At 35.6% G+C, this 22,340-nt stretch overlaps 1 protein-coding gene across 11 annotated transcripts in view; it reads left to right on the top strand.

Moving 5' to 3' along the window:
- Nucleotides 1-22,340, top strand: part of LOC129758667 (DNA-binding protein D-ETS-3) — a 282,355-nt gene that overhangs the window by 152,556 nt on the left and 107,459 nt on the right. For 5 of the 11 annotated variants that reach the window (XM_055756237.1, XM_055756239.1, XM_055756238.1 and 2 more), the window contains exon 4: nucleotides 20,102-20,152. In XM_055756237.1, coding sequence (XP_055612212.1) covers nucleotides 20,102-20,152 — 51 coding nt within the window. Of the gene's footprint in view, nucleotides 1-7,081; nucleotides 9,411-20,101; nucleotides 20,153-22,340 lie in introns of those variants that run through there. The other 6 variants (XM_055756242.1, XM_055756240.1, XM_055756243.1 and 3 more) reach the window with 6 other exon arrangements.

The following is a 22,340-nucleotide window of genomic DNA, read 5'->3' as shown; positions in this document are numbered from 1 at the left end:
CTATTTGTTGTCACAAATCTCACCCAACGAAGGACGTAGCAGTTTGCGCAGTATAAGACCGTTTCAGCTTACAAACCGTATCCAGAACTACGCTCGGAATGAACCTATTTATCGAATGATGGCGCTCTACAACGCTCATGCTAATGTGATAAAGCTAGAAATGTCCAGAGAACAAATCAAAAATAGATTTAAGTTAGCGTATTCTTAAATAATTAGTTAAAACTAGTAAAGATTAAAGGCTGAAGCCTAGGATCAAATAAATAAATAAATAAATAAATAAACGTTTCAAATGGTTATTTTTGATTCTAATCAGTGTCCAAAGGTCTAGAGACATCCATGGACAATAATTGCCTTTTAGTTTTACCTTTTTATTGAGTGTTTTAGTAGACATTGAGAGAAAACGGTTGTAAGTTGTTGTAATGTGCTGTAGGCCATCATTAACATTTTCTGGTAGTTGAATATTATTTAAATAATTTCGAAACAAATCGTTAAGTTTGGAATGATCAATAATTTCTTTCTTCAGAATTGTTTCCCTCTTATCACATAACAATTTTAGGGATGTAACAATTTGTAAATGGTCACTTACATCTGTAAAAATAGTATCGTTTTTAAGTCGGTCGATGTCAATCTGCTTCGAAATAACGTGGTCAAGGATATTTTTTGTTTTTGGTCTTGTTGGAAAAGTATTTGTGCAAGCATAACCGAAAGATTCTAAAATTGACTTATATTTCATCACAGTGTTTAAATTAACTAAATTCACGGGGATATTAAAGTCACCAACAATAAGACTCGAATGGTTAACAGGAACAGATGCTAATAAGGATTCAATTTCATCACAAAACAAGTTAAACGAGAACGCTGGTGGTCTATAAATACCATGAACACTGAAAATTTGACCACTCAGACATATTTCAACACTTATTCTGTGAAAACCCTCAACAACTTTGTTTTCAATTTCTTTAAATTTCAAATTCGTTTTAATATACATCACTAAGCCTCCATATGGTTGATCACGACATGAAAATATTGAGGTGTATCCTGGAATGTTATAAATATTACAATTATCTTTGACGAGCCAAGTTTCACAAATGACAATAACATCAATACAATTATTTAATTGATGAATAGTTTGTAGCACAGAATCAAATTTACATAAACTATTCATACTGCAAATATTCCACTGCAAAATTCTTAAATTACCCAAATCATTAGCACAAGTACTTAAATTAAATTCATCTATATTTTCATAGTATTTATTAATAAAACTATCCATTAAATTATCTTTATACTAAGGTTAAACACTTACAATTTTATTTTTGAATTTTATTTACTTGATCCTGAATCAGCATTGTTCCTTTTACGTTTTGGTGATGGAGTTTCTTTTGGAAGTGTGGAACTGCTCTTTCCCTGTTGAATAACGTGTTTGCTCATGAAACGACTCAAATCTAGTTTTGTTTTTATAATCTCAGGTTTAGAAATGTCTGTTTGTTTAATAAGAATGGCACCACCCCTACCAGGCCAAATATATTTAACTCCCAGTAAATCTTGGTACTCGCGTAGTTCATTTAAGATTTCCATAGATAAAGGCGTAAGCTCATCTCTAACTGTGACGTTTAAAGGTTTTCCGTTTACTAAAAATGATGGATCCACTAAGGTAGAAGCAAGTTTTCCAAAACTTCGTTTCTTGCTAAAAATTTCTTCCTTAATAAGTGTATCTTTTAGAAATACTTTGATTGGTGGGAAATAATCGTTTGATTTATTAGAAGAAAACAATCTGACAGCGTTTTCAATGTGCTCAATTTTTAATTCATAGCCGAAAGACCCACAAATTTTACGGACCAAATCTAGGGTGTTCTCACCACTTTTAAAAGGCACCCCAAAAATCATCTTGTTTTTCGAAATAGCTTCTTTGTTAAAACGGTCCAGGTTAATTTCTAACTTTTGAACTTGATCCGTAAGTTTAGAATGTTTAGATTTGAGACCAGATACTTCTGTTTCTAGAGCATCATTACGGGATTTTAAATCTTCGAAGTCTGTCTGAATTTCGTCAAATTTCGAAGATAAAAACTCCTGTGACGCCTCTATTGCAGACGTAACTGATCTCATATCCGTTTTGATAGAATTCATCTCATTGGAGACAACATTGTGAACAGTCTGCTCTATTTTCATGTTTATGCTTTCTATAATTGTTTCATGATCTTTACGCAACGATATTATTTTGGCATAAATGCACGCGCAATTCGAATCGCAAAAGAATTGTTGTGCCTTCATTTTTCGAGCGGCACTGCCAATCAAATTTTTACAACGCAAATGGACACTTTTAAAACAATACGAACATGTAATGATTTTATCAAGATTGTTTTCCACATTTTTGCATTCAGTACAAATTACTTCATCATCCCCGTCCATGTTCGTCAGACCAAAATAAAATACAGCTACAAAAGATTAAAAAAGAAACAAAACTTGTTTGGATACCTCACAATCAAAACTTAAATTAAAACTGATATGACTTTAATCAATGTTATATTATTTACAAGGAAAAAAAGTATGCGATAAAATGAATAAATAGATAAATAAGATAAATAAGTGGCGAAATTAAAATAGTTTAAGCTGCAAAATACTAAGGACAGCACAGGACAAAGACACGTAAAAAGATAAACAGTTTAAAAAAATAACTCAGTATCAAAATATAATATGTGAAACAAAAATTATGCGGAATCAAATAAAAATATTAAGGACTAATTAATTGGAACATATTAAAATCAGTTTCAGAGAATAAGAATAATAAAAAAAATTATTGAGAAAAGAAAGAGAAAAATCTGTCGATAATTTTTAACATTGCTTTCCAAAAGAAACGATTTCCAAGTTTATACAGTACATTTCACGGCAATCAATCAAAGTACTAGTGACAAGTCACCAATAACCAGCAAGCGCTGATGTTGTGTGCTACTGACGGAAGCAAAAAACTCTTTCGGTCATCTACTCGTGTGTGCTGGCTGCGTTTGCCTAATCTTCACCGCTAGCGATCGAGATTCACTAACAAGCTAGCAAGTGCAAGAAACACAACCCTTTGAAGTGCGCAAATAACAGAGTCACACACTTTCGCTCTACTCGAGTGTTCCGAGGTTGGCTAAAACTACACCGCTCAGCGACGAGATTCACTAACTGATGAACAAGTGATAGAACCACAACCGTTTGGGCCAAATGGGCCGTTTTTTTAATTGATTAACCGAAACAAAGCGGTGATCGCAGCAGATACGATTGGAGTACCTGCTTCGTCAACGATTTGCTGCTGTTGCGGAATAATTTTGGAAACGTTTGTTAAGGATAGGAATGAAATATTCACTTTACTCACCAATCTAGAGACAAGTGATACTTGATCAACAGCTCACCTCACAATAGCTTTTCTGTTGTTCTTTTTTCTGCGTCGAGAAAAACTGAGTTTTTACACTTATCAGCTGTTAACGGCACATAAATTTAGTACGTGATTGCACATTAAACACTTAATAACGCCACTATGATGTATCACAGATTTAAAAGAAAGTATTTTCAATAAAATTATCAACTTAATGCGAGATTACGAAAACAAGACGTGCGACCAAAAACCAGTGCTACCAGAATTTTGAAATTACCAACGTACAACGTACATTTAAATCACTTTTGCAACTTTCAAGTTCATAAATGGGTACATATAGTTCACTTATGGGGATTGGGCAAAACAAGTCACATACAACGTACATATTAATCGGTTTTGCATCTTTCAAGTTCATTAATGAGTTCAAGAGTTTGAAGTTCAGTAAAGGGAATTGGACAGTTAATTTCTTTGTCAGCCAATATGTAATTTTCAATGCCTTCATTCAAGTAAATATGTGACTTTTGGTTGCATGGGATTCTTCCATTAAACGACCTTTAATTACAACACGTGTTGTAAAAAATTTGAAGGCCACAAATTTTGAAAATGTTTTTGTATGGCAAAATTTTCAAATTGTGCTAAATGTGCTCTTAGAGCAAGTTCACTGGTGTTGGGAAAAGTGGTAGAAATTCTGACATTTTGAAAATTTTACCATGCAAAAATGTTTTCAAGATCTTTGGGCGTTGTATTTTTTTACAGCACTGTTTCTATTTCAGCCGTATCTGATGGAAATATTGCTATTTTTACATCACAGCATGCGAAAATACAACACGTGTTGTAAAAAATTTGAAGGCCACAAATCTTGAAAATGTTTTTGTATGGCAAAATTTTCAAATTGTGCTAAATGTGTCAAAATTTCTACCACTTTTTCGCAACACCAGTGAACTTGCTCTAAAGAAATAGAAACCATCGGCAACCGTTCCACGTTCAAAATCAAAGTAATACAATTATTAAAAGAAAAAAAAAAGTTAAAACATTTTGTGAATTTTGTAGCAATTCAATGTTTGTGTCTTTTTTTTTAAATTATAATTACTTATACTATTTAATGTTCGCTTAGAAGTAATAATATCATATAGTGGATGTCCACATAAGGAAATCTGTTTTTGCATTGAGATTCATGTAGTTTTTAATTAATTATTATCGTTACATTTTCTCACACTATGAGTTAAACTTTAGAGTTCTCAGCTTTAGTAAAAGTTTTTGTTGCTGCTAGATGTGCTGAAACAGTAGCGTCCATTACCAATTGGCTCAAATGAGCCTTTTGGTGTGGAGGAGTGTGGTGCGCCGCTACAATTTAAATTAAAAAACCATCAAAAAATATTTAACATAACCAAAAACTGAAAGCCCCTCCTTCTTTCAAAACTTTGAGAGTTCATACAAAATCAGTGAAAATACGACAAAGCTCAATCAATTAAAAAAGCTCACTGAAGAAGATAGTAAGTTGCAATCGAAATACCGGTATCTGAACTTTTCTTATACCGTGGCATAGTACTTTAAAATATAACAGGTAGGCCATTGCACTTAACCTCATTTGGCAGCTCCGTGTATGTACACGCCATTCCTACTACAAACAAAAATAGTTATGAAATATTACTGGTTTTCTATGGAATAGAAATAAAAATCATTAATGTTGTCTTTATTAGCCGTTTGTTTCTTCTGAAAAGTTCTTGAAATCGAAGATTGATTCTCAGAGGTCATATGAAACGGCAAGCATGCGTTCAATTTCCTAGTATTGTACATAAATTGTGAACATTAAAATAAGAATTTCGTCGTCGTCCCCGAATGTATGATAAAATCAGCGAAAAAAATTCCTACATTCTTAGCAAAGATTCCATGAAATAAGCAGTGTACATAATATTTCGAGGACTATTAGTCGTTTTGGGAGAATACTTCGGAAATTTTCACATGAACTGACTATCAAATTACAAAAATCATCAAAAATTTTGTTTTCGAGTTGCCAAAAAGCCCACCAAATAAATCTTTTTAATAATTCAAAGAGCCAAACATAATTGATGGTATTAAAAAGCATAAGCTAATATTTTTTCATAATTTTATTGCTTACCAATTCTTTAAAAAATAAGATTTTTAGATAAATTCCATACATTTGCTAACAATTCTCATAACTATTTTTTGGAGCCTTTCACCAACACAGTTGAAGAGGACGGAATAGCCTACCTTGTATATTTCAAAGTACTATGGTACCGTGGTTGAATTAAAAGGAATCTTTCCATTGCTTGGATTCAGACGACAAAGCAAATAAAAAAACTGACTATCAAAGCGAAATCCAATTTGGAATACATAAATCATCAAATCAAAACTTTCGATTAGTTAGACGAAACATGTTGTCAATGGTTCCATACAGTACTTACAAATGAATTTGAAGTTCAAGTATTTACTGTGAAATGTATCTGATGATAATTCTTATCTTTACTATACTTCAACCCGTAGGTAAATGGTATATTTCTAGAAACGAGAGGCAGATGACCAAGTTGGTTAAAATCCTGTGTAAACGAACAAAATAGAATAGAAAAACATTGTTTTTCTCCCAAGTAGTCGGAACCGATATTGTCTAGTAAAAGGCAAAAATTGAGATTTTTCGAACTTAAACTTGCCAAAACACCAAATTCAAACCAGGCGAAAAGAAAATGCAAATGATTTCGCTCCTCATTCAAACCCCAACGGCCTTCCTTCTTGGCTCTTTCAATGTTGGTCTTTTGAAAAAAAAAAATACTTTTACCAACGATGCTTTTCCACAGTACGATGGATATTATAAAAGTTATCCGCCGCAAGGGTTCGTTTTCAGTCTACTTCCAACTGCCCCAAGGCGAGGAGGACAAGCCTTGAGAACTCCGGCTTGAGTTTGACGAAATCTATTCCACTTCTTGAGTCGGCTGTACAAAACAGAACTTTTCTGAAAGTTCCACAACAGTAATTTTTTTTCTCTGCTGCCCCTACGACCCAACAAACCCGGAACCACTTTATCTGTCTCCTAAACAAGAAACTCCCGGGGAAAAAAAGAAAGAACACGCTGTTGCGCATACCCAACATTTGCAACACACCGAAATCCGGCCGGGGACAAAAACTCTCTTTCTGTGACCGACCGATGAGGGTGTGTAATGACAAATATCCTCGATATTCGGAAAGTTCGGAAAGGCAAAAAGGGAAAAGGAAGGAAATAGGAAGTGGTTCCAGGATCCGTCTCTTTTCCGCACAATTCATCGCTCACACAGTTCGTGCTCGTGCCAATTCCCAACCAGCCAGACGAACGCGGACTCAACTTGCACGATTGACGATGTGGTCTCATCCCCCCCGGAATCGTACGTAATTCTTGCGAGTTGCAAGGATCACCGACGTGCTGTTGGTGAGTGCATGGTCCTTGCCTGCACGAGAGGGTATCATTTTGCTTGCTCACGGCGGAACGCACAGCACACTGCGTTCAGTTTTCAGTTTGCTTGATAGCACACGGAGCGACGCACCCATACACACAGCAAACTTTGGCGCCGACCGGTTCGATTGGTTGCTAGGGAAAATTTATAGCTCCGCCTTCGCTGATGTAGGTTCCCACAGACGCACACTTTCGAATGTAGGCTGGCTGGAAAAAGGTGAAGGAAATGCCGTGCATAAGTTCTCATTCTCTCGACGACGACGTCGGAGTCCTTTTATCGGTTCTCTCACTCACGCACACCAATGCATGCACTCGTGGAAGAAATCGCATTATAGTCGGTCCTCAATTATCCTTGCTGCTGTAAAACATTTCCCCCGATGATGATGATGGAAAAAAGAAATTAAAGCTAAAGCGGATAGTTTCTGTCGATTCTCGGGGTTTCGGGGGTGTCGATGTATGTTGTTGTTTTTGTTTTCGGGTGCCGTGCTTTTCCGAGATCCGATTGTCGATTATATGGCCACTGCCGCCAGCGTAGGGGAAACGGACGGCGGATAAGGATTTTTGTTTTATCGCACGCATTTAGTTGTCATCGCGCGTTACGGCTCTTCACACATAGATTTAGCGAGCAGTCGGATATTCGGTTCCGCAAAAAGTTCGTCGCTTGCGTGTTGTTACTCAGCTGTATTCCTTCTAGGATTAGAACGTTTCGGATGCAAATAATGGCAGTAGAAGAACACTATTGTTTAGAAACAGCAGTCGTTACATAACTTGAACTACAGAAAGTCCACCGCTGTTTCCCCGGAAAGAATCATATAGCCGGATGCGATTTAATAGTTTTTCAATCACCGGATATAGCTCAAAAGTCGGAATTCACGCTCAACTGGTTTTTATGCAAATGCAGAACTGATATCAGCCATTGCAACCACTGACCGCCAACGGTAGAAAAATAATCCGTTGAAAAAAAAGGAAGACCTACAGAGGGAGACATCCTATCGCAGTAGCCTTTGTCCTCCGATATCTGTATTGGTAGCGTTTCCTATTGTGCAACCAGAAACAGCTGGTATGTGGTGAAAAGAGCCGGATGTACGTGTAGACGCGCTATCATTCCTGTGGCTACCAGTGAATGTGTCTGTGTGGTCTCCGCCATATCTGACCATCAACGATCCCCACCGACCGCCCCTCAACTGTGCACTGCTGCTCATTCACTCAGAACACAAACGCCAGAAAGCAATCGCAACAGCCAGCGTGCGCCATTGCAACAGGATTCTATAGCAGGCCCCAAAAGTCTCAGCCAACATTGGCCACCGAAACCAGAAAATCCCCCACCCAATCCGGAACTAGACTACCCAATACTATCCCGGCGGCGGGACCCCATCGTCGTTCGCCCGACCGAACAGAACTGAGAGCGTTCCTACAAACAGAGAGCGAGATTCGTGCTGTGTGTGCGCGCCCACCTCGGTGTGGATGAGTAACAGTGCCCGGAAATAGAGGTGTCCGGTAACGTTAACCGGTTCCGATCGTCACTTTTCCCGTTCCTTTTCCTTTCCGATACACACACACTTTTCGTGACCTTTTTTTGTGCTGTACGCTGGCAGCCGCACGCCGCATACAATTGCAACAACTGTTACGGCTTCCAGACCGGGCCGGGACTTGTGGTCTATTGTTTTCGGAACTAAGCTTACCATCGCTGGAGGAGAAAAGTTCGGGCAGCCCTCTAAATAAATAATTCCATTCTTCTCGGTGGCCAACCGAATTTGTGACGGCTCAAAGGACCAAACCATGGACAAGCAAGTCCCAACCGAGACGAGGAAGCATGTGATTGTGTAGAGGAATTTTTATGTCCGCTATCAACCGGTGTGCTAACAATATTGAGACCTTTGAGCACAAGAGCAACAGAAGGCACAAACGAGTGAAGAAAAATCACCAGTAAAATTGATTGTGCTCCACGCGTTTTTTTTTGTCAACCAACCTTCCGCTACCATTACCATTGCCTTCGTCGTCCATTTCGGGAAACAAAGTGGAACCGTTTCTTTGGACATTCGACGAACGGAGCGCCATTGATGAAACCGGACGTGGCTGCGGAAAAGGAGTGAATAATTTCAATTGTTTTTTTCCTTCTTTGCCCGGAAAGGAAACTCGCGCGCGCTTTCGGGTCATCTACCGTAATATTGATCGATCAGGTCGTGGAAGTGAAAGTGAAACAAACCGGAAGTTCCGTGCCGGGGCAGTGCATTCTGGTTGGTGGTGACAAAAACCGGGAAAATTAATAACGTGCAATGTCCTGAATCCGCCCGACGTGAACCTAATACCTAGTGTCACACATTTAGCCACAACGACGGAACAAAATTTAGTGAACCTTTCAGAAACCGATATTTGTGAGTTGTGTTAGAAAATAATTTACAGAAAAAACCCACCAAACAAGAAAAAACGTAACGCTGTTCGAGGAAAAGCTGTTCAAAATTCGTCTGAAAACTGGAAAACCACGGGAGGAGAGCACTCTTGTTGACGACACTTCCGGTAGAATTATGATCGATATAAAAAGTTCGCCCGATTATCTCAATCGGTCATCCGGTGGTGGATCATCATTTGGTAACTTTTCAATGTTACTCGCTGGTAATTACAACACATCTTTTATTAGAAATAGACGTTAAAGTGAATAATAAGTGTTTTAAACTGAGCAAGAATTTCGAATTCATAAAGCCATACAAATTTTCAACACGGAAACCATTAAGTTTATTTTCTTAAAAAATATTTTTTGTGTACTTATATGCAGTACGGTCAGAATCTCATATGGATGATCTGGTTGAGAGTATCTTTCAAAGCTGCAAATTGTAACAACAGTGTTAAACTGACTGACAGCAAAATTTTTGAATTTGGGCTAAACAATGGCAATTCCAATGCCGAACGATAGTATTCAAATGAAATATAATGGATGGCAACTAAAATTTTGGAATTTCTCTTTCAAGTTGTGAAAAAAAGTCTAGTGTACTCGAAGAAGATTTTATTTATTGGAAGTAAAGGTACATTGTCGATTGTTGAAAAAAATTAGTGGACTGTTGAAAACGGCCCATAATCGGCTGTTCGCCGAAGTTTCCGTTTGATGTAGGAACAGAAGCGTTGTACGGCCTTCATGTCAACTTTATGAATACCTTTCTTGATTCTACCAATCAATTGATTGCAGTTCTTGGCTCTCCAATTATTTTTGTACACCAATGAGCTCAAAGTTCAGAAAAAAAAAATCTTCGATTGGACGACAATGAGGCAGATTTGTCGGGTTGTGGTTCTCGGGTACAAATGTAATCGAATGAGTATTGCTGGAAGAATTGTGTTTTTTGGCATAATGCGATGACGCTTTATCCGGCCAAAACACGTATTGTCCATCTGCCTGATGTTTGTGTAGAAAAGACATCCAAATTTTGCTCAAACATGCATTTGGTACACATCTTGATTGATAGCCAAACCAGACGGCTCGAATCATGGCTTAGAAATACCTTTATCGTTAATGGCGATGTACAGCGTCACTTTATGTTTAACCCTTCGTTTCATAAAGTAATAAATTTGCAACAATTAATCTATGGAAAATCTGAAAAATCGTATTTTATTTTAATTTTTTTTCGTAATGTACACATCATTTCCAACTGTTGAAAACGATTTTTAAGGAAAAATGAAAAATCATGAAACCAAGGGTTAACTTATATTTGAAATTGTATTTAATGTTCGGAGATGTAGAAGAACTATCGTTGGAATAGTATGGATCGTTTTCGAGGATGTGCGTCTTCGAAAGAGGGATGTAACTTTCGTCGTCCAAAACAAAACTTTTTCCGGATTATTTTTTTATATATCATCCAGTGGCATTGTGATTCAAGAGTCGAAATCTGATCCTCAGTGTATTCTGGGACTCTTGTCTGCTTTTGACACTTAATTCCAACTTTGTTCAATGTCTTGTCAATGTACTGGTGAGATCATTTGAACTTTTTGGCGACATTCCGTTGGCTCAGAGAATCCTTGTTGTTGAAGGCACGAGTAAGAAAACGAAGTCCTTTTGTGTCCATAATTTTCGCTAGTCTGCCACTACCTTGCTTGCGAGTAGTTGTTGAGGATTTTAGAATATGGTTAACAGTGGAAGGTGCTACATTTTCACTTTTAAAATGATGTACTGTATATTATCTCTTTCATTGAAAATGGATTTCGTGCAATGTTTTGTAGTCGCAGTTATCCGTACGAAGGTTGACTGAAAAGAGGTTAGCGTGTAGAACTCCGACAGATTTTACACTGATTTGACAGGTCGCACGAATGTACAAGTTCGCACAAATGTCGCAGTCATGAGTGCGCATTCCAATTTAGTGCGCTGCGATTAAAAATTTTGCCGAGATTTTTGTGCAGTTCGTAGAACTGTACAACGCGCTCGCGTAACGCTTCTTGTTTCGATGACATTTTAAGCAAAATCGGACAAACATAAACAAAAGATAAAATACTGGCGAAATAAGGAGAAGAAAAGCTAACACATACACACTCTCATTTTGTGTCTGATTTTTCAGAATTTGCTTGATTTTTCGAGGCTCAGCATGACAACCTGATAAGCCATTGTATTTCCCTGATTTTTTGAAAATATGCCTGATTTGGCCTGATTTTTTCGAATGTGATAAAAAAAATTAGTACACAGTAAATGAAAATTACCGAGTTCGGTAATTTTTTTACCGAAATCCTAACATGTGTAAATCTTTAAACTGTTCGGTAATTTTTTCGGTAAAAAATAAACGAACATCGGTAAATGAAGAATCGAATTACCGAACAGTTTAACGATTTACACATGTTAGGATTTCGGTAAAGAAATTACCAAACTCGGTAATTTTCGTTTACTGTGTAGTAAGGAACTAGATTAGATACCATTGTTGAAGTGAAAAAGGGAAAATGTGGCTGAATCAAAGCAATCGAAAGATTCCCTTTAATTCTTATTGAAAAAGAGAATTGTAGGGAATCTTTCGATTGCTATGATTCAGTACAATTATTTAACCAAGTAGGCTTACAACACATATAAGCAAAAATAATATATTCCAAGATACCTAGCTCTTAAAATATTTCATATAAACGCCAACGGACAATCTTTTAACAAACCTTAACACCATCTACTGACAGAAAAGGTCAACATTTCTCGATAATTGAATTTTTCACTTGTACCCCTCGTTCCGGGGGGTTCAAATGCACTCTAATACGCTTTTGTTCAAATTTGGAATACATTTGCAAAATGTACTCTGACATACTTTCGCCAATTTTTGGAGAAATGCTATGCCACTGACTCAATTTAATTGAGAACCTCACTCGTTTTTGCGCATTCAGATTCCTCAATTAAAAATAAAATCTTCAATTTTAACAGATAACTTATTTGTACTGCATATCTGGTTGAGGCTGATCATTGATTTCAAATTCCACGGAACAGTGCTGAGAATATTGCGATTAAGGGTTTTGATGACTTGGCCAAGTATTTATTTTTATTGCGATCCTGATTTATGTTATACATGATATATAATACAGATTGTTTTACCAAGGTCTTAATTTAATTTAGTTTAATTCATTCAGATGAAGATAAATTGTATCTAGTTTTATTCAGATGTTTTATTCAAAATCTTAAAATTGCAAAGTTTTCCAGTTTAAGTTTAAACATCTAGTAGCTACTTGAAAGCAAGTGATAAATAACATAATTAAGAAATTTAAAATTTTAAAATTATTTCATATCAGGAAATGCTATTTCGCTTTTTTTTCAAAATCAGCCATTTCTATAACAAAAAAGCAGAAAGTAGTGTTTTACTGTTTTCTAACTGTCAAATGAGATTTAGAAAAAAAAAATTCAAACCTGTCCACGTGGACATCCGAGTACGGGTTTAGGGTATGCCAAACGTCCACGCTTGTCCGAGCAGAGGAAGGAGGGGGTCTAAAATTGCGTTTTTCTATCCACATGGTATCTGAACGGCCCCCAAGAAAAAAAAGCTTTGAATAGCGAATGACGACTCTGATACCGAAAAACCGTGCTAATTTTGGAGAGCCAAGACCACGTAGAGAAAGATCTCAGTGTGTTTGTTGTGCAAATGAACCTTCAAAATGCTAGTTTTTTCCGACCGTGTAATATAAATTGTTTTTTTTTTCTTAGCGTGTTTTACTGAATAGTTGCATTTCTGCCGCAGCATTTGATGGTGGCGCTTTTGGATTTTGTCCGTCGATTTCTGCAAGAGTTCCGAATCTTGTAATGGATAATTTTTGATATAAGAGTGAAAATGTGGAGCGATGACCAAAAAAAGGTGGTCTCTTTGAGCGAAATTTCCGTTTCTGTTACGTAGCCGGATTTCGTCTGATTTTTTTTATCAGTTCCCTGATTATTGAAAAAAAAATGTTGGCAACCCTGGCCACGCATTATTTTCTAACCGAACTAAAGGAACCAGAAGTTAATTAAAACTAGGTACCTATTGCAGTGGATAAATAATCAAAGAGAAACAGGTTATTCTACAGTAGAACCTCATGACCTTCCTGTTTCACCATTTCGACATATTCCAAACAAAAAAATGTAAACTGAATGATTTAATGATAAAAACGCAAATGGGACGGACTTGCCATGAGGGGCAGTACGGCTTTTTTGACTTCAGACTTCAGACAACATATTTTAGTAGGCCTTGCTCAACTTAGGCATTTTCAATTCCATGATTACTGGATTAGCAGCTCAATGCACAAAACTCATGCTCTCCCATAGCAAAAGATCAAGAACGGCGCCGATCACGTTATTTTATCTACATAGTACGACGCCGGCCCCGTCCTAGTAGTAAATAGAGAAAACATGAAAGAAGGATATTGGTAGGATACTTTTTAGCTTCGATCAACAACCTTTTGTTCCTTTATATTCCAAAACCTAATATCAAGGCAATATCAACAACTATAAAAACCGTCTATACGAATCTTTATTCAAATATCTAAGGAAAAGGTTGTATTAGTAAGGGAGAGGTTACAGATCAGGATTCATTTTTAAAAATGGTGCGATCGTGTTTTCCTACAGCTTCTATGCTCCTACACTGCAAAAAATCGACACTTTCATTTCATTTTTCATCACGCATATGTTCTTTGAATTCATTGGCTATATGATGCAAATAAGATTTATATGTTGACACATAACTTTAATGATTTTCAACTTTGAAAGATTTCACGAATTCAACATGGCTGAAATTGGAAAAAAACTTGAGCTGTCGAAGGAGCGCGAAATCTTTGTTTTTACTTTATACACTTTAAAAATTTACCGTCTGCGGGAGTAGCGGTCGGCCTTCAAACGATGATAACACCTGGGACGGTACTCTCAGAAATGAATAATAATCGCTTGCAAAGGTGAGTTTTTAATTCAATTGATTTGATTGATTCTATTTCTATTGAAATCATATGCTTTCAGATCAAAATTATCAAACCTCTGGCTTGGATTGAGAACAAAATCCTTGAAACGGACAGCTCAGACAATGACCCACCGATAATGGACAGCAGTTGTTGAACTAGAATAATCATGTTAACATTTTGAGAAATAAATTATATCAACATAAAAATCGAATTGAGAAAACAAAAAATCGACTGCACAATTTTAAACGCCTGAAAGTAGACTCAAAAACAAACTCCAAACGAATATTTCACACATTTAAAACCTATGTGTGAAATTTTATAATGTTCATGTCGTACATATACCACTGAAATATTTCCTGAAACATATGTGTGGCACATATTTTTTAATTGGCAGCCAAATTGCAAAAATCTATATAGGCAGACACATACCCCTAATGTGTTGAATTTTTGCAGTGTAGATATTTCCTACACTGCAAAAAATCCACACATTAGGGGTATGTGTCAGCCTATATAGATTTTTGCAATTTGTCTTCCAATTAAAAAATATGTGCCACACATAAATTCAAGGAAATATTTCAGTGCTATATGTAACACATAAACATTATAAAATTTCACACATAGGTAATAGAAAGCGCCTTAAAATAGGCAGCAATTTATTATTTATAATTTTCTTTTCATAACTACTTTCCGGCGTTTAAAAATAAAGCGGACACGGTATAATTTTTTCGTTTTCGAAATTAAATTTTAATGTTGATAAAATTAATATGAACTCATTACAAATCTTATTATTCTCGTACAACATTTTAACTGTTGTCCTTCATGGGTAGGCCATCGTCTGAGCTGTATGTTTGAAACAGACTCATGTTCCGAATCCAAACCGGAGGTTTGATAAGTTTGATCTGAAAGTAGATGAACGCATATTGTATTTGACAAAAATCAGGAATTAAAAATTTACCTTAGATTAGATTTCAGTCTGGCGTTTTATCAACGTTGAAGGGCCGACCGCTTCTTACAACGACGGTCCAATTTACGAAGTGTCTTACTGTGAGGAAGAGATAAAATTTAAAATGTATACTCTGCAGTCTTTGTATGCTCAAAAATCTAATTGAACTTTATAATAAAAATTACTTACCTAATACTGTATTTAATTGATAAACCAAAGATTGGGTACTCCTCGACAACACGTGTTTTTTTTCATTTGTAGCCATTTTAAATTCGAGAAATCTTTCAAAGATGAACATCATAGAAGCTATGTGTCAACAAATAAACTTAATATTTTCTGCAAATACAAGCTATAATTCAAAGATAAATCTTATTTGTTTCATATAGCAGAAGAAATCGAAGAACGTATGTGTAGAGAAACATAAACACAAAGTGTGGATTTTTTGCAGTGTAAGGAAACTCCTATTTCTATCTATGAGGCAAGGGATGAATGACTTGAAGAAGTTAAAATCCAACCAAATAAAAAAAAAATCTATGAGGCAGTAGTTAAAAGCTCTCGAGCTGTCTGAAACTAAGTCGGAAGCTAACTTATTTTTCTAGCTGTTTTTCCTGTTATATTTATGTATTTCCAAGTACAACTTTTCAGAATTAAGAGACGGATCATGCTTCAAAGTATAATTAAAACAAAACATTGGTATCTAAAAATTTTGTCAATGAATAACACTAACCTGGTTTTTTGTTAAACATTTGGAATTAATTGTCAGATGTGATAGTTGAAGAAGGTGGTTTTGAAAATTCATTAATGCAATTCTACACTTTATCTCATATTGAAACCTGCAAATTTTGAAAAAATCAATTCCATCTAAAAATAAACAGAAAAAAATGGGTTAAAAAATGGGTTACTACTGTTGATAAAGTTTAAATTTGAATTATTTGTTGACTTTTAACTACTGACTGAAAAAGATGTTTCATTATTTCTCATTTTCCATTAAAAAGAATTCCCGAAATTGCCAAAAAATTATCAATATATAAGACGTACAAAGAATAATTTAGATTTTTATTTTGAAAAACTAGGAGTAAAATTTTTTAACACGAAGTAAATAAATATCAACTTCATTGTAATGCTCAAATTGACATTAAAAAAAAATATTTTGGCGCATATAATTTGAAATCCTGGAATCCTACTTCCAAATTGAATCAGTTTGATTTTTAAACGTAGTTATCTTATTTAAATAATCCTCAATTTTGTTGACTATCCATTAAAGTGAGCTGTCATATAATATGTAAATATTTTCCATTTGATCTTTCTTGTTCACTATATTCTCCTGAATGGAAGTTTCAAAGCATGTATTAAGGGAAACATAATCAATTCTCTTTTCAACTATGATTTGGGTTAAAGGAACAATTTTAGAAAAAAACGATCTATCCAAACTCCAATCAAAAGTGAAAGCGTTATTTTATTTAATAATTCTTTCTGGTTCCGGTCATCTTGAAACTGGCTGATTTCAAATGTTCTCAATATCACTGTTCCCTCAATTCACCTAACATCAACCGCCAATTGATAGTTCGCGTTTACCTTTGAACATAATTAGTAGGCTCTGCCAAGAACTAGAAAAAAGCAAAAACGAGCGAACTAACCGAAAGAAAATGTTTCTCAGACTTCCAGTTTGTTTTATTTCCTTTCTTCTACTCGAAGATATCTACATGAGTATTTTTCGAAAACCGGCAATACACTTATCGATTGATGCACGCACGATCATAAAATTATTGATATCCCTCTAACCGAAACTTAACGTATTTGATGTTAAACTTGAAAATGACAACGACCAGAAATAGAATTAATTTTTCACCAACGATTGATTCCCCTCTCGCACGATTCAGAAATGACAAGCATCTAATTCATTTCACAGCAAGTAATTTTAAATCATTTAAATAATTTGTAATATGTAACTATCTAGAAATCCCAAAACACTTAAAATTCACCAAAATGTATATTCGCGAAAATACAAACGGGAAAACGCGACTTTGAAAAAAATACGTCCTTCCTCGAGCACAGCTTGCTGTGACCTCATATCCAGGCATGGAAAAAATCGGATCGAAGTACATTCAATCTGCAATCCGTGGTGAACTCATTCAGTTCTAACTGCCAATCGAAGCAATCGGGAAAGGAAAAAATTCACACACCAGAATGAACACTAACAATTGCAATCCCGAATGCATGAACTTTGAATACGTTTGGGTGAACGAAACGAAGCCCGAAACATTCGCCGCGTTCAGTTGGATCGTTTTTTATTTTCACCACGTTGGATGAATTGATTCGCAAGTGAATGTCGAAACACATTCGCCAAACGCCAAACAAGCGCCATCAGGTGCTTGTTTTTCGGCTTATTTTCAGCATGTTTTAGCCCCCGCGCTCGCTGATAGTTTGTTTTCTCATGATGTTATTTCAATTTATATTCGTATAAGAACATTCAGCATTTATGTAGTTAGTAGAATAGTGAACTTTTGCACATTGCGTGGATAAATAAACGGGCAAATGATTTGATTTGAAATTCGTTTATTTGAAAGGGTGCCGTGCGCTATTCCGATTAAGGGGTTGGAGGGGGGGGGGGGGGGTAGGGTCTAACACTTTCAAAAAATCGATTTTATTTATTTTTTTATTTTCTTATTGTAAAACATTTCAAGAATGTTGTGTCAAATTTTCAAGTCAATTGATGCAAAACTGTAGAAGTTATAGGCCTTTATCTCATCCTATCTAATACTGCAAGAAAGCAAGAGCAGAAACTTCAAACGCGTTTTTCTCGAAAGCACATTTTTAAAGTCCGTGGACATCGCCATTTGAAAACTACTTATCCGATTCTTTTCAAATTTGGAACATATTTTCTACATATAAAATACCAGACCCCAACGTTTTTCTTTTTTGATTTTTTTTACTTTGGGGAGATTTTAGAGGTGAAAAATGGCGGATTTTTAAGTGAAAAATTGCAGTTTTTACTTCAAACAGCCACAAAAATTTAATAAAAATATTTTTAAGTTAAATAAAAACGTTGGGGTCCAGAAAAACATCTATATAAAATATTTTGCTCTGATTTTTTGACTTCAGATGATTCTGTGCTGAGATACAGTGTCCACCGCAAATCCTGTTTTCTAAAAGGCATCCTCGAAAATGCTCCGTCACCGGCTCATTTTTCAATATTTTTCTACGAAAAAATTACTAAATGTTCTTTTAACAATGCTTTGTATAATGCAAAAAATTTGAATACATTTGTTTGAACGATAGCTCTAGAAAAAAATCGTGAAAATGGTGTTTTTTATACCCGTTATACCCTAACCCCCCCCCCCCCCCCCCCCCCCCCCCCCTTAAGCACCCTTACATCGGGCAAATGAAAGGGTTAAATTTCAGTCATATCAATAATTTTTATTTTCAAAATATTTTTAACTTAATTTGGTGATTTGGTGATAAAAAAAATGTTTAAATCTAATGACTTGTTTTGAACAAATCGATATTTGGAAATACATTTCATCTTTAAATTTCTATTATGTAAACAACATAACAAAATCGTGTTATTATACTTTATTGAATAAGACAAAATCATAAAAACTGTTTTTTTAGAAGTTGTGCACGAGGTTTGAAGTCTTAAAATACGTACAATGGACTCAAGTATGGTCGAGTTCATGAATGGACCCACCTGGTTTGAATATTGTTGAAGCAACAAATTGAATCCAAATTTTCGATTGGACTCAGCAGCAAATCGACACCCGGTTCCAACAATTTTTTTGCCGCATCCGGTTCATTGACCTAGCGCTGTTTGCCGGTCAGTATGCTGAAAAGTAAACCATTAATGGATTTTAAGTACGTAAATATATTCCAATTTAGAAAAAATTGAAACTTCATCTCAATCTTACCATTTAAAAGACCACAATCGCATTTAACCATGCATTAAAAAAAAAAAATTAACAGTGAGTTCTTCGGCTGCCTCATTAGACTGAGTCGATTTGGGGTCATTTTTGAATTTCTCAAACCCTGGGGTCTCAAAAGCTTCGTTTTGGTTTAAAACTCATCCATATTTTTTTACTGAATTTTTAAGAACGTTTACATGAGCAAATTTGAACTTTAAGATTTGTATGGGGAAATTTAATATTTTGTACTGAAAAATCAACATCATTTTTGTTTCTTCAGTCAATCCGAGCTAGCTTATGGTTTTTGGGCCAATTTATAAGTTGCCTAAGGTAGATTTTCCGCCGCACAACTTTTTTGAAGATCGAAATTTATGAGGCATGAAAGTTATTAGCTTTTTAACAGGGGTATGTCTTTTCCCATTGATAAACAATAAATTCAATTGACATCATCGCTGGAGCCTCGCGAAGTATTGCATGAAAAGTAGTCTTGCAATACCTCGCTAGGCACCCAGCAGTGATGTCAATTGAATTTTTTGTTTATCAATGCCAAAAGACATACCCCCCCATTCATCACCTTATAACTTTATTGTCTAACAAATTACGAAGTTACAGTCTTCAACATAGTTGTGCGACGGAAAGTTTCCTTTAGGAAATTTATAAATTGCCATAAAACCATAAGCAGGCTCGGTTCCACGAAAGAAACAAAAATGATATTGATTTTTCAGTAGAAAATATTAAATTTTCCCATACAAATCTTAAAGTTCAAATTTACTCATGTAACCGTTACTTAAAAATTCAGTAAAAAATTATGCATTAGTTTTAGACCAAAACGGAGCTTTTGAGACCCCAGGGTTTGAGAAATTCAAAAATGACCCCAAATCGACTCAGTCCGAAAAATGAAAAACCAATTTTGCACTCTAAAAGGTGATTCATAAGGCGCATCTTATGAAAATTATAATAAGAATTTGCCTGAGTGGAACGATGTTTGAGGATTAATCACAGTATTTAAACACCAAATTTTTATTTGAATGATTATCATATTTTCTGTGTATTACTCAAGTGTAATTACAAACATTCTCTTTTTATTTCTTTCACAGATTCATCCTACAAATCATCATGGGGTTCTCATACTTCATCGCAAAGTCAAGGTATGTTAATAATTCGCATTTATCTCCCCTTTTTGCCTAGGATAAACGAAATCTAAAAAGAAATAATTTGTTCAATCATTCAGAATTCTGTTTTTTTTTTTAGAAAAACAGATATAGCGGTACCGTAAACTAGGGGAAATTGATCACATTTTTAATTCAATTTCGAATGTTTTGGATGGGGTTGCTTTTTGAAACACTTAAAAGTTTTAAGATACTTACTGAGACATGATCATTGATAGCAGAATATTCAAACGACATTAGTGGATATAACTAAATGTCAGTTACAAAACCAGATTTCATGTTTCGAGGTAACTTTGATCACTATGGTTTTAACGTATCTTAACATCTTCAAAATTATTGTTTTGATGCCAATTAGCTCTGAAGGCCGAAAATATCAATAACAGTAATTTTTTGTTTGAACTAAATTGAATTTATCAATGTTTTCTTTCAAAAACAAATATACTCAAAAGATGTACAATGTTGTTGCATACATTTAGGGACAAAATTATAAACGTTTCTCGATATTTTTTGGCCTCAAAAACAAATGAAATTTTACCTTCATGCAATTCCCTAGGTCCTCCCACTGTTCCTATGTTCTTTTTTTATTCAAACTTAGTCATTTGATAGGGTTTTTAGCCATTTGTTCTATACAGGCTTTCTCATAGAAAATGGCCGTTTTTTAAATATCCAAAAATTGTCATAGGATTAGTTAGTTAAGTATGGTAACTAACAAAACCTTACCAAACTAATTCACACATGAAGGTAACAAGCGCCTATATTGGTCGAATATGCTATTAAAATGCTATGCTAAAAAAGCTAAGTTTTGTTGTTTTATTGATTCGGGCTTCATTGTTGGTGAATTTTGTAAATATCCAAGGCTTGAAAAAATTATAAAATTTGCCAATTCACATCAATTTAGGGTTGAACAAGAATGGATGCTGAATGTTAAACAATTCCATTGACCAGTCTGCGTTACTCGCCCTTACCAGAGTTCATTGAAGATTGCCCGGTCGAGTTTTAAACGGCAGTCATACTTCATTAAACATTACATTCATCTGTAGCCCCCCAAGTTAGGCACAATACATGTACCGTTCATAGGTAGGATAGCAAAACGCCCAGCGGGCAAATGTTTATCAAAACGCAATTGAAAGCTGTTTCTGGCTGGCGTGGCGGCGGCGCGTTCCGAAATCACAATCCTGAAGGCAGCCAAAAAGGCAATCATCACACTTCGTTTGGCGAGTTATGTCACTATCAACATGCAGTTTCCGAACAAAAATCCGGGGTGATGAGTGAGGGAACCAACAAATAGCTGGAGGCATCTTTGGCACTCCTCAGCTCTCCTGGGCCCCCTCCTGGCAGATCTGTAGTGACTGATTCGTTAAAGAGCATTCTGCTTGCGGGTAATCCTTTATTGTTTACAATCAGTGCAAATCATCAAACCACTTTTTGATCATCACGAAAATTGAATTTGATTTCGGTGCCGCCGTCATCCGCTGGAAATCATTGTAGAATGTTGGTAGGACAGTACACATGTTGGTTTGGAAATTTTCGTGCGCCTTTCAATTTTCTCCCTCTTTTAAACCAATTTTGAACCCATAATCCGCGTAACGGGTACGCATGGGTGGGTAATTCTGTTTTCCTTCGCGCTCAGCATGTGACGCGCCTTCCATTTGAGTGTCGTTACTTCACGTGAAACCTCCGCGCAGTATGGCCGGCCCAATGAAGCGGCCTTCAGGTGAGCAGGGATGCCTGATTTCCAGAGAAAATTGATTCTAGACTTGATGTTTTCATAAAAACAAGATCATACAATTGTGGCAACTTATTGGAAATATTCTCAATGCTATTATTTACATAATAGTTTCACATAGAATCTGGTGTGATAAAATAGATCATTTCTCCGAAAAGAAATAACGTACAACAAAAGTAAAAATGTCATTTTGTAGGGTTTTTATTGCACTTTAAGGAGAAAAATACATAAAAATCATTCGTCAGTTTTTCGGATGAATTTTTGAACTATTTTTGTGATACCACCCTTTATTTTCTGCACAGTACTGCTGGTAACCTCATTCGCCATCTTGTTCCACCACTTTTCCATTTGAGCGGTTTTTTTCATGGTTCTGCCACATTTCTTCAGTTTGCCCTTAACTATTGCCCAATATTTCTCGATGCGACGAAAATCCGGACAGTT

The sequence above is a fragment of the Uranotaenia lowii genome, chromosome 3 (assembly GCF_029784155.1).
Source record: "Uranotaenia lowii strain MFRU-FL chromosome 3, ASM2978415v1, whole genome shotgun sequence".
NCBI lineage: Eukaryota > Metazoa > Arthropoda > Insecta > Diptera > Culicidae > Uranotaenia > Uranotaenia lowii.
Note: the sequence above shows the minus strand (reverse complement) of the source record. Positions and strands in the feature narration are given on the sequence as shown.